This window comes from Anabrus simplex, chromosome 1 (genome assembly GCF_040414725.1).
Source record: "Anabrus simplex isolate iqAnaSimp1 chromosome 1, ASM4041472v1, whole genome shotgun sequence".
Lineage (NCBI taxonomy): Eukaryota > Metazoa > Arthropoda > Insecta > Orthoptera > Tettigoniidae > Anabrus > Anabrus simplex.
In genome coordinates, this window is record NC_090265.1 from 1,295,927,723 (window position 1) to 1,295,941,934 (window position 14,212).

Sequence of the window (14,212 nt, forward strand, 5' to 3'; positions counted from 1 at the left end):
GGATTTTTTCAATTAATTCAAAACACCATTAGTTCTTTAAATTGTGTCCCTGTGAAATTGGAGAATAAGTTCAAAGGAAACTCAGTGAGGCGTTGGACTCAAACCCAGGAGTGAAGAAGTTAAGCAACTACATAAGTGGAATCAGACAGTCTTTGCCAGAATAATTTTCCGAGCAGTCAGTGCCAGTGTACAAGTGTTGCCCAGTTACGTCCATCGACGTAGAACGATCATTTTCAACGTATAAATTAATTCTTCCTGACAATAGAAAGTCACTGACCCCTCCAAACATTGAAAAACAGTTGATAACCTACTGGTAAACATCAGTTTACAAGTAATTAAACTGTTTATCAATTTAACACTGAGTTAAAATGAAATAATGCATTTGTAAGTGTATTTTGTTTTATTTTTAGTGCATATTTTCAACCTTTTTAGTGCATACAGTTTTAGCGGATATGAATCTGGGCCCTAGATATTACAAAACCAAAAATGAAGACCAAAACTCCCACTTTCTCCATAGGAGAATTAAAGAAAATATTATAAATTAAGTTATAAATTAAAATTTTAAGACACCTTGGACTATGCCCGAAATAAATAAACATGATCAAATTGACTCTCACTAACACCAAATCAAAAGTGAAGTTTAGGGGTGAAATATCAGAGTCATTTGAAATTAAAACTGGACTACGGCAGGGAGATGGGCTCTCACCACTATTATTTAATTGTGTTCTAGAAATGGTAATGAGGGAATGGTTTAGGAAATGTCCCCCAAAAATAAAGATTGGCTGAAAAATCAAAACAAATTGCCTGGGTTTTGCTGACGATTTAGCATTACTAGCAGTTGACATAAAAGAAGCAGAAATCCAGATATCAGAACTTCAAAACATTGCAAATAATATTGGCCTCAAAATATCATTTGAAAAAACAGAAATTATGCCCCAAAAACCAGCTAAAAGAAGTTACCATAAATGGTAATAAAATCAAAATAGTAACTCAATTTAAATATCTTGGAGAAGTAATAACATATCACCTAAATGAAAAAAAATCTCAATCCAAACAAGAACAAATAGATTAGCTAAAGCACAAAAATTAACATGGGTCATCTACAAAAAGAAACGTCTATCACTAAAGGTATACCCGGGAAGAGAGTGATGAAGAATGTCCCACAATTTGGAACAGGATTTTTGGCCAGCCTTAAAATAATAAACTCAGTTCAAGAATTCAGATCACAGTCTCCACGACTCTCAACGCTCACCTTAAAGGCATCTAATAAAATCTATACTATAATAAATGTCCATGCTCCCACTAATGATAAAAACAACTCCTCAAAAGACCAGGAGGAAACAGGAGAATTTTGGGACCTATTGGACCAGACCATAGATAACATCCCCAAACACCATGTAAAATGATTAATAGGCGACTTCAACGCTCAACTAGGCAGAGAAAGAAAATACTGTGACATCATCGGAAAATGGCCAGCACACAAGAAAACAAATAAAAATGGAGAGAGACTAGTTGACCTGTGTAGAAACCATAATTTAATCTCAAAATCTATATGTTTTAAGAGGAAACCTAAAAAATTCAAAACATGGAAACACTCTGACTACACTAAAGGAGAATGGCAACTGGATCACGTCTTCATGGACAAATACCACCACAAAGAGATCTATAATGTCAAAGTCCTCCGAGGAATAGCCACAGGTTCAGATCACTACGTAGTTAAAATTAAAATTAAACTCACTCCCCAGAGGAGACAACAAAAGCAAGCCCTTAAAGCTAAAAGAAAAATAGATCCTACCCAGCTAATCAACAACAAAAATTACCAGAAAGCAACTGAAAAAATAAATATCACAGATAAACTTGAAGACTTAGTACACAACCTTAAACAAATTGCAGAAGACCTGGCTCCAATTAAACCACGTAAAAAACACCAATGGTGGAACAGTGAACGTGATGAAACAGTGGAGAAAAGGCATCAGGCATGGCTATTACATCAGTCCCAAAAAACAGAAATATCCTATCAAAAGCTAGTAAAACAGAGAAAAGAAACTACCCAAGTCTTAAGAATAAAAAGACAACATCATAAGGACACCCTGCAGTTAATTGAAGAACAATTCAATAAAACTCAATCAAGGGACTACTACAAAACCTTCAGAAAGCAGCACCAAAAATATGAACCCCCGACCCTACTGATGAAGGATGAAGATGGTAAGCTGGCCCATAACAATAAAGACAATGCAGAAATTCTGGCTAAACATTTCAACAAGCTTTTAAATTGTGAGAAACCTACAGAACTCCTTCATTTGGACACCAACACCCCAATAAAAACATCACCAGAGAACATCAATTCCCCCACAATAAAGGAAGTCTACCAAGCTCTGAATAAATTTGGAAATATGCAGGAACATCAGCAAAAGTTGCCCTCCATCAACAACTTGTCTCTATCTGGATTAAAGAAGAACTACCAGAACACTGGACAACAGCCCTCATTCATCCACTGCACAAAAAAGGAGACAAAACCGACCTTAATAACTACAGGGGAATCTCGCTCCTAGACATAACATACAAAATATTTTCAATAATCATCCTTAATAGGATAAGTTTACAACTTGAGAAAGAACTAGGAGAATATCAAGGAGGTTTCAGACCCTGGAGGAGCTGTCCTGATCAGATCATGAGTCTTAAGTTGATAATGGACTATAACAGAAGAAGAAATGGAGATATGGTGATAACATTTGTAGATTTCAAGAAAGCTTATGATTGCATCCATAAAATTTTAAGATACCTTGGACTATACCCCAAATTAATAAACATGATAAAATTGACTCTCACCAACACCAAATCAAAAGTGAAGTTTAGGGGTGAAACATCAGAGACATTTGAAATTAAAACTGGACTACGGCAGGGAGATGGGCTCTCACCACTATTATTTAACTGTGCTCTAGAAATGGTAATGAGGGAATGGTTTAGGAAATGTCCCCCCAAAATAAAGATTGGCCGAAAAAGCAAAACAAATTGCCTAGGTTTTGCTGATGATTTAGCATTATTAGCAGTGGACATAAAAGAAGCAAAAACCCAGATATCAGAACTTCAATACATTGCAAATAAAATTGGCCTCAAAATATCATTTGAAAAAACAGAAATTATGCCCCAAAAACCAACACAGCTAAAAGAAGTCACCATAAATGGTAATAAAATCAAAATAGTAACTCAATTTAAATATCTTGGAGAAGTAATAACACATAACCTAAATGAAAAATCTCAATACAAATAAGGACAAATAGATTAGCTAAAGCACAAAAATTAACATGGGATATCTACAAAAAGAAATGTCTATCAATAAATACAAAAATAAAACACTACAACACAGTTATAAAACCGGAAGCTACATATGCAGCAGAAACACTCTTTTACCTGAATAAACAATCAAAGACTGACAGACTTCAGAAAATTGAAAGGAGGATTGGAAGAACCTGCATCAACAAAAAATACCAGAAAGATGGACAGTGGTGGTTAATACCTAACAAAGTCATGTACAAAGAGCTAGAACCCATTACAGATACTATGCGTAAGAGGAGACTGAGATTCTTTGGACATATCATGAGGACGCAGGATTCGAGACTTCTGAAACAACTAGTACAACACAGTCTCGTCTTAAAAATACCACAACAGGATGTAAATAGATCAGACAAGTAAGAGAGGATCTGAAGGAAACAGGCCTTACAACAGAAGACACCACAAATAAGATAAAATTGAATACAAAACTCAAGAATACAAACCTCCGCTTTACCCTTACACGAAACAAACCAACAACACGCACATTTTCAACTGAGGAAAGGTCACGAAGATTGGAGCATCTGAAGAAGTACTGGGAGGACCGCAAAGCCCGAACAATCCCTTCAAAGAGACCTGAACGACAGACTGACTAAAGTGATCCTATGTGGTCATAAAAGAAGAAGAAGAAGAAATGCAAAAATAAAACACTACAACACAGTTAAAAAGCCAGAAGCTACATATGCAGCAGAAATGCTTTTCACGTGAATAAACAATCAAAGAAAATTGAAAGGAAGATTGGAGGAACCTGCATCAACAAAAAATACCAGAAAGATGGACAAAGAGCTAGAACCCATTACAGATACAATGCATAAGAGGAGACTGGGATTCTTTGGACATATCATGAGGATACAGGATTCAAGACTTCTGAAACAACTAGTACAACACATTCTCGTTTTAAAAATACTACAACAGGATGTAAATGGATCAGAGAAGTAAGAAAGGATCTGAATGAAATAGGCCTTACAACAGAAGACGCCACAAATAAGATAAAATTGAATACAAAACTCAAGAATACAAATCTCCACTTTACCCTTACGCAAAACAAACCAACAACACACACATTTTCAATCGAGGAAAGAGCATGAAGATCGGAGCGTCTGAAGAAGTACTGGGAGGACTACAAAGCCCAAACAATCCCTTCAAAGAGACCTGAACGATTTACTGACTAAAGTGATCCTTCTTCTTCATCCATTCACTTTTCCAGATTCTCTCTGGGTAGAGTAGTGTACCAAAGCCCTCCACCTTACTCGATCCTTCCACCCTTCTTCTAGTACTTTACTGTTATCGACTCCTCTATTTGCAACACAATCCACAACAGAGCTCCTCCATCTCATTCTAGGCCGTCCCCTAGGCCTCTTTGCAGTCTCCTGTATCCATGAATGTTCTCTTTGGTATTCTCTCTCCTGGCATTCTCATGTGTCCAAACCATTTTAGCTTTGCTATATCAATCTCTTCTTGAAGTTTACACACTCCCACACTTCTCCTTATTTCCTAATTTCGTATTCTATCTCATCTTATCTTTCCCTGTATGCTCCTCAAGAACCTCATTTCAGCTGCTTGTATCTTACTTTGGCTCCCCTTAGTCAACGTCCAGGCTACTGAAGCATACGTCAGAATAGGTTTATAATAGGACAAGTATAAAAAACCTTCTTGCACTTCATTGGTACATCTTTGTTCCATACAATGTCTCTCACACACTGGCAGAAACTTGCAGACTGCTGTATTATTAAATCAATTTCTCCATCCAAATTTCCATCATGACATCATGCTGCCCAAATATTCAAAAATTTTCACTACTTCAAGAGGTTCGCTTTCTATTTTTATCACTCCCCTAGATTTTCTGTTGCCTCTCGTCATGATCGAAGTCTTGCTTTTCGCAGTACTAATCTTCATTCCAAAATTTCTTATCTCCTCATTCCATAAATCAACTTGTGTCTGTACTTCCTCTTCATTATCTCCCCAAACTACAATGTCATTAGCAAAGAGCGTAGAGTTTACTTGCTCACCCATCATCTTCTCCTTGATATTATGTAGAATTCTATCCATGATGATAATGAAGAGTACGGGAGACAATACACTTCCCTGTCTGAAGCATGTCTTAACTCTGAACCATTCGGTTCTAACACAGCTTTTGCAATTTTGATAGAATGCTATTACCATCTGCATTGTTTCATTCCTAATCTGTGCCTCTGTCAATGTTTTCCATACCAAATTTCTTGGGACACTGGCATATGCCTTTTCATTATCTAGAAATGTTACTACCATGTCCTTTCCATATTCCCTATACCTTTCCATCATTTGACGCAATGTAAATATTGAGTCAAATGTGGACCTGCCTCTTCTGAATCCATACTGGTGTTCTGCCAATTTTCCTTCTACACTGTCTCTTATTCGTTTATCCAAGATTCTTTCAAGGATCTTAGCTGTATGAGGTATCAGTGTCACTCCTCCATAATTTTCACATTGCTTCCCGTCTCCTTTCTTGAAAATTAGTATAATGACCCCTTTTGACCACTCTTTTGGAACAGTCTTTTCTCTTCATATCACTCTGAAGTATCTATACAACCACTGTAGACCAACTGCTCCTGCTGCTGTTATCATTTCTATGGTGACCTCGTCAATTCCAGCTGCCTCGCCTCGTTTCATTCATTTAGTGGCCCACTCAATCTCTGCCATGGACACCTCGTTTTCCTTATCTTCCATCTGCACTAAATCTGGTTCTTCGATTTCTCCTTGTACTGAGGTATTTTGCACATTATAAAGCTGTTCAAAGTATTTTCCTCACCTCTGCAATATATCCTGCTTCTGTGTCATCACTTCCTCCTGTTCATTTTTAATGAAGTTAGCAACACCTGGGTTTTTCTTCTTTTTTACCCATTGAAATAAGATCTTTTTGCTTCTGGTTGTAACTTTTTTTGCAGAGATTCAGTGAATTTTTGCCAGAATTTCTTTTTCTCTTCTTGAACCACCTTGGAGCACTCCTTCTTGCAGTGCCGGTTTTCTGTTTTGCATTCTGTTGTTCTGTTTCTCAGCCATCTTTTCCAAGCTTATTTCTTCCGTTTAACTATATCTTTTACCCTGTCATTCCACCACGGCATTTCTTGATCTTTCTTCCTTCCTTATACTCTTCCACAGGTCTTTTCTGCAGACTCAACCATGCCTGTTTTAAAGTACGCCCATTCTTCTTCGACCCTTGCGATGTCTTCCCTGTATACTTGTTTTAATATGTGTCTGGAACTCTTAATTTATTTCCTTCTCCTGCAATATCCACACCCTTAGCTTTCTCTGCCTAATCTCAGTCATCTTTTGTATCTTTCCCAACTTTAACTTAGCTATCACAACTCTGCGATCTCCTTCAAAAGATTCACTTGGGAGGGCTGTTACATCTACCAACATTTTCCTGTTACCTTTCTTGACCAATATGTAATATATCAGAGTTTTGGTTTTGTTATCCCAGCTATATCTTGTTATCTTCTGACTGTTTTTTTTTTCTTTTGAAACCATGTGTTACCAATGATCAGCTAATTTCTTCTACAAAAGTCTACCAAAATATATCCAGCCTTGTTTCTGTTCCCATATCCAAATGGTCCTATAATCTCCTTTCCTTTCCTGACCTACTTGGGCATTCATGTCACCTATGAACACAATTTGTTTGTCTTGTATATGGCCTTCCAGATACTCAAGGTATTCCTCTAGATCCGTATCTTATTTCCTGTTTGTGGAGCATACCCTTGAATTATATCTGTAACACTAGTTTCAAGTCTCAATCTGACCTTAATCAACCTGTCATTTATGTTCTCCACTAATTCTAGATGTTCCTTTATGTCTTTTCTAATTATGAGACCTACACCTTTTTTGGCTTCTCTTCCTCCACTATAGTATAAGGTGTATCCTTTCTTTAGTTTCCTCTCACCTTTTCCTTTCCATTTGGTCTCACTGATTTCCAGCAGTGCTATATCTTTGTCAACCATAAAATCTACAATTTCTTCCATTTTCCCTGTTATTGTCACTACATTGATGGTTGCTATCTTTATGCATTTGGTTGTTGGTCGCCCAGTTCTCACACTTCTCCCAGCATCACAATTTTACATGTCGCTTGTGGGGAATACCCTAGCATTTTCCGAGGCTTCAATACACTTGTCATTATATAGGCTTTTATTACAATGGGTTCACCACTCCCAAAGGCATTTTAGAGCTACTGCCAGCCGATACTTGTAGGCCGCTCCTAACATGGAGAACAGACGCGTTTTGCAGCCGCTCTTCTGGAGTACAGACGCTACAGTTGATGTGGGTTTTCAGTGGCATTTCCTCCAGTGAGGGCCTATTTCCCTTCTATAAGGACTCCTCCGCCCTTAGCCGTTGGTCCTTATAGTGGATCAGCCTATTTACTACCGCCCAACACTCGGCGTGATCCTATGTGGTCATAAAATAAGAAGATAAATCCTGATTGTTGCATAATGAACTTCAGCTTCATAGTTTCAACATACAGTATTAGTACCTTCCTTCCTTTTCTTCTATTCCCTTCCCTTCCCTTGCAGAGGGTTCTGAGTTTAATTCACAGTCAGTTAACTTTGTCTGGTTAATCCCTCTAGCTTGGGGACTGGGGATTTGTGTTTGTCTTAATGCACATTTACATACAACACATCAAAAACCACCACAGAAACGTGCAGTACTGAGTACTTCCCTTTACGTAGGGTTGGCATCAAGAAAAGTATCCAGCCATAAAACTGGGTTAAATCCACACAAAGTGCTGACCTGAGGAATTTAGGAAAAGGCCAGGAAGAAGAAGAAATCTCTTACAGAAAGTCAGGATATGTTGCTGCATTAATGCTCTTCCTTGTACCGAGAGCAATTTGATGCCAAGACTGCTTTGCAAGACGTTACTAATTTTTTTAACGCAACGCAATGCAACGTTTGCCACTACAATATTGTATATTTATGTTTGTCTTGCATACTTGTTGCACGTTGTTGTCTGAAGGTTAACCTCTCAGGTAGGCAGTTAAATGGTCGAGCTTCTGCACTGTAGATGGTATTTAAATTGGCCAGCTGAGTGAGATTTTGTAGTACTTCATAAAATGTTGTATGTTTCAGAAACTTTACAAGTCAATAACACAAAATTTTCAATAGCATTTTGAATGTTCCTGGGAGTGAACAGTGAAGAGCTATAGATGAATTACAACGGTCATTCAGTTTTATTCTAAATTTCACAGCTTTCAGAGGGATATACTATTTTAGGCTTCACCGATCTTTTCACAAGACAAAGATTCATCAGTTCTGATGTCCTGTAATAGAAAGTAGAGAGACTAATATTTTGTATTCATTATTTGGAGAATAGTTTTAATTTTGAATGGTTTGGGTGGGCATGTACAGTATAAATATCAGCTGTTCTATTGTCAATGGAATGCAGGAATCACATGAAGAGTTGAAACCAGTCCTGTTTCATTGTTAGCAGAAAGATTGGGAACTCCAGAAATGTATCTCTACTGAAATAACTTTCCAGAGTGGGCTTCTGCACTATACCCATCAATATATTAAGACCAAGCACCATATAAAATGCATTACCTGTCACAGGTTCCCAGGTCCTATCATACAACCTCAAGCTTGGCTTCCAGACACTCGCTTGTAAGTTTTTTTTTTTTAAACTGGCTTTACGTCACACTGAAACAGATAGGTCTTATGGCAACAATGGGACAGAAAAGGGCTAGGAGTGGGAAGAAAGCAGCTGTGGCCTTAATTAAGTACAGCCCCAGCATTTGCCTGGTGTGAAAATGGGAAACACCAAACTCGATAGCTGCAGTCGCTTAAGTGCGGCCAGTATCCAGTATTCGGGAGATAGTGGGTTCGAACCCCACTGTCGGCAGCCCTGAAGATGGTTTTCCATGGTTTCCCATTTTCACACCAGGCAAATGCTGGGGCTGTACCTTAAGTAAGGCCACGGCTGCTTCCTTCCCACTCCTAGCCCTTTCCTGTCCCATCGTCACCATAAGACCTATCTGTGTCGGTACAATGTAAAGCAACTTGCAAAAAAAAAAGAAAAAAAAAAAAAAAAAAGGGAAACCACAAGAAACCATATTCAGGGCTGCTGACAGTGGGGTTCAGAACCCACTGCCTCCCGAATGCAAGCTCACAGCCGCACATCCCTAACCACACAGCCAACTCACTCAGTTGCTTGTAAGCATTGCTCAGGATATCTGTTAGTCTCGTCTATAGGGTATTTAAATTTATAACCTCCTCATCGAAGGGGTGAAACAAATGCATCTAAAACACCAGCAAAATCCTTCCATGATCCCAACTGTCAAGTAAAATGCATTCTGCATTTTTCATGGCCCACTGGTACTTACCCTGACAATATTCACCTTCCTCTTTTGACTATAAGGAGTTTAAACTCTTAACACAGATGGTAGTCAAGATCAAAGCACCTAGAAATTGATAGTTTCTATTTTGTCTCGACAGAGGTCATGAGGCAAATTATTCCTCACTTCAGTGATGCATAAAGTAACAACCAGCGTATGAAATATTTGTGGTGAAATATAAGTGATCAGAAATATCTCTATAACTCATTGGTATGTATAGTTTCCAAGAATGTCTCATAAATGCCGTACAAATGCTGTTTTTGCTTGGTACGGTGTGAAGCATATATATATATATATATGGCACACCATCTCAGTAGATATTAAGCACAAGTGTACATACATACATAGAACCAGCTTGAGAGGTTAATTATGCTGTTCTCTACAGTATTAATGCCACAAATTATAGCAGAAGCGCACCATTGGAAAACTTCTGAAATAGCCTTCCCAATTTTTCAGCACTTATAGGTGTATGGAATGAACTAATTTTTTTTTGCTATTTGCTTTACGTCGCATCAACACAGATGGGTCTTATGGCGATGTGGGATAGAAAAGGCCTAGAAGTGGGAAGGAAGCAGGCATGGCCTTCATTAAGGTACAGCCCCAGCATTTGCCTGGTGTGAAAATGGGAAACCACGGAAAACCATCTTCAGGGCTGTCGACAGTGGGGTTCGAACCCACTATCTCCCGGATGCAAGCTCACAGCCGTGCGCCCCTAACCGCATGGCCAACTTGCCCAATATGAACTAATTTACCTGATACCTAAAGTGCCCATTTTGTCAATGTAAAGCTAATTTATGGCTTTCATTTCCTAACAGATCCAGTTTTTCCAATGACATTTCTGCTCAACTCCTGGGTACCTGGCATGCTGGATGCTGTGTTGCAAGCATCTTTCCTTTGTGCTCTCCTACTTTTCTGGCTGTGCATCTACCACGGACTTAGGCAGGTGAGTGGCCATATTTAAAATGCTATTCTCTTATTCAAAAGAAAACATCAATATATATCATCATATCAGATAACTTATATAATCTTGGTAAAGCTCTATTGCGACTCACATACTGTAATTAGATGTTGGGATTTCACTACTGCAGCTCTGGTTCGAATATACTGTAGGCTAATACATAATTATACTGTCTGAAACATTTTTCACCAAGATGTCAGCACTCTCCACATTCCATAATAATCATTCAATTACCACATACCAATATCCACTTCCTCCATCAAGGGACATCATTTACCAGTTGAGATTTTTATTTATTTCTATCTTCTTATTTTTTCTATTCATATGAACATCTGGGTAGAAAACTGCTTACTCCATATTAAAATATTCTACTACAGTCAGTAATTTCATGAAACCATCTCCTGCTTAAATTTTCAACTCCATGGCTTCATCTACACTGGTTTTAATATAACTTTATGGATCTCTTCCTTCTATTGCTATATTATCTTAACATGTGGTTATGTTACTATTTTGTTACAAATGAATTTGTAACGCCCTCCTTACAGTGTTACTTTCATCTATAGTGTATCCTTTCCAGCGTTTATCAGTGAATTAGTATCAATATTTTGCATATTTTTCTGTGCAGAATGAAAGAAAATTACTGACATTCTACATGCCAAAACTACTGATAGTGGGCTCCTTATGGCTGTCTGCCATTATAATGGCAACATGGCAGAAATACAATGAATTGCAAGATCCAACTTACAGCTATAAACTAGACACTTCCGATTTCTATGTAAGTACTATACTCTAAATATATTTCTTTACTAAAGTTGTATTCATCTCACATGTGTTGGGTCCTAGTTCAAGTTCAACCCAAATAAATCTAACAGGATATAACTTAGCTTCAGAATTCTTCGATCAATGTTCTGATAGATGAAACCTTTCCAAAATAAATCAAACTTTCCAATTTCCTATCATAGGTGAAGATACCATACCAATCAAAATGAGATATACTAGCAAAAATTAATACATTCACAGAAACTACAGGAATAATAAACAACATCATGAAACCATCACTTATTCATAAACATACTCGACTGCACCTTTATAATACCCTAGCTAAACCAACACTTTGCTATGGATGTGAGGCATGGATGTTAAGATCTCAAGACTTGTCTCAAATTACAACACGAGAAATGACATTCATGTGTCGTACAGCAGGGTGTACAAAATGGGACCATAAAAGGAATGAAGAGGTGCTAAAAGAACTGAAAGTACAACCGATAACTGACTACATCTACAGTTATTAGGAAAGCTGGAAATGTCATATACAAAGGATGCAACCTGGCAGATTGCCTAAAAAGATTCTTCGATACCAACCCAGAGAAAAAAAGATCTGTAGGACGTCCGATGAAGAGATGGGGGGGAAAATGCAGGACAATAATGGGACAAATGGCCCAATACCAGGAAGGAAGATGATGATGATGATGAGATGAAGATACAGGAGAGGGAGAAAGAGTAAGAATAAGAGAGAAAAATCAGCTAACAATAGCCTGTTACTAGCTTAAAAAGAGAAATGATTCTTCAAAGTTTAAAAAGCAGGCTAAAAGAAGAGCTGGATAGCAAAAAGGAGGTCATTGAGTGCTGAGAAGACACTGATGCAGAAAGCCCATTATCAAGAAGATGTGGAAATTTTCCTTATCCTTTTGTCTTTTCATTTGTTTCTTCTTGCTGTTGTTCACTCTTTCCACACAGACATGTCATTTTGTTTATCCTTGTAATCATCATCATCATCATCATCATCAATGTCCCACTCCAGTCGCCTGGGTGTGGTTTTTATGTGTTCATATTCAAATTCCTATCTTTCTATGTATGACTTCATTTTTTGCATCTTTTCCTTTTCATTACTCCTTCCTGGTCCCCTTCTGTGTTTCTCCTGTGTTCCTAGTCATTTAACACCTGTTTTCATTTTTATCTCTTTGTCTCTTCCATTTTACTGTGTTAATGTGGCTTTATTTTTATCTTACACTTCATGAAACAAGACAAAAGATTTGTAGGATAGTCTTTCTATAAGTATCAGTGTCTGCCCTGCTGATGAAGCTAGGAAGCAGAATCAGGCTTGTTGGGAGTGAGAACAAACGGATATGGAAAAACTGGGATTGATGTGAAGACGGCAGTGCATCAAGATATAAAGATTTTCCTTCTCCTTTTGTGTTTCTGAATTTGTCCTTCTTCTTCTTCTTCTTCTTCTTCTTCTTCTTCTTCTTCTTCTTCTTCTTCTTCTTCTTCTTCTTCTTCTTCACTGTATATTCCCACACTTTCATGTCATTGTGTTTATCCTAATGTGTTCCTGTCTAAATATCATCATTTCCATTACTTCTAATTATCACATTGTGTGTTGTATCCTAAGTACAGTATCCAAAGAGGAAAATAAGGGCATATTCAGAAAACTTTCTTGTCTCATTTCAGGGTTTTAAGGTGTTCTTCTTCATTGCATGTGGTGTATACCTCTTCTATTTACTTTGCCTTATCCTACGGGCATACAGTGAACTTCGATCAATGCCATATTTCGGTAAGTCATGTAAAAATTATAAATTTACTTTACATGTTCTGACATGTTAAATACAAGAGTATGATGTAGTTAAATCATCAGACAACAAGGATATTAAACCACTAGAAGAAGTAGAAAGAGACAATACACAAAGAAATTTGGAACTGGATAGAGAAGTCTATGGAAAAGATGAAGTTACAGTAGAATGATAAAAGTAGGTGGACCAGGAGATGTACATACTACTTGCAACCATTTGGAATTAGAAAGTTGGTTCCAGAAGATTGGCTAAAGGGAATTATAATACTTAATTTTTTTAAGGAATGAGAAAATTTAATAATAACAGAATCACAATATCCCACATTCCAAACATAAGGAAAAGGATAATAATACTACTACTAATAATAATACACAGGCAGAAAAAATATCCAAACACCATGAAATAAGGAATGTAGAATACGGAAATTTTGGCAATATACTTGTCGATTAAAGGTACAAGACTACAGGTTAATATAGTGCGAGAAAAAACATTGCAAACGTGCATGCACTGTGTCATACAGGTGTCGGATGTCAGCTTGGGGGTGGATTTCCATTCCTGACGCACTTGGTCAGTCAATACAGGGATGGTTAATGCCAGTTGTGGATGACGCTGGAGTTGTCGTCCAATGATGTCTCATATGTGCTCGATTGGGGACAGATCGGGGGATCGAGCAGGCCAAGGTGACATGTCGATGCTCTGTAGAGCACGTTGGGTTACAACAGCAGCATGGGGACGTGCATTATCCGATTGGAAAACACCCCCGGGAATGCTGTTCGTGAATGCAGTCAGGATGCGTGGAATAACCATGAGAGTGCTCCTGTTGTCATAGGAAATTGCTCCCCAGACCAGAATTCCCAGTGTAAGTCCAGTGTGTTGACGCCTCAGACAGATGGAATGCAGACGCTTACCTGGCCTCCTTCTAACCAACACATGGCCATCACTGGCACCAAGGCAGAACGTGCTTTCATCATAAAACACAATGGACCTCCACTCGATCC

At 37.9% G+C, this 14,212-nt stretch overlaps 1 protein-coding gene across 1 annotated transcript in view; it reads left to right on the forward strand.

The window, feature by feature from the left end:
* The window catches only part of LOC136878420 (transmembrane protein 181), a 126,646-nt gene that overhangs the window by 90,686 nt on the left and 21,748 nt on the right, over nt 1–14,212 (forward strand). The window contains exons 9-11 of the mRNA XM_067152084.2: nt 10,502–10,629; nt 11,270–11,419; nt 13,096–13,198. Of these exons, the coding sequence (XP_067008185.1) occupies nt 10,502–10,629; nt 11,270–11,419; nt 13,096–13,198 (381 nt within the window). The remainder of the gene's footprint in view (nt 1–10,501; nt 10,630–11,269; nt 11,420–13,095; nt 13,199–14,212) is intronic.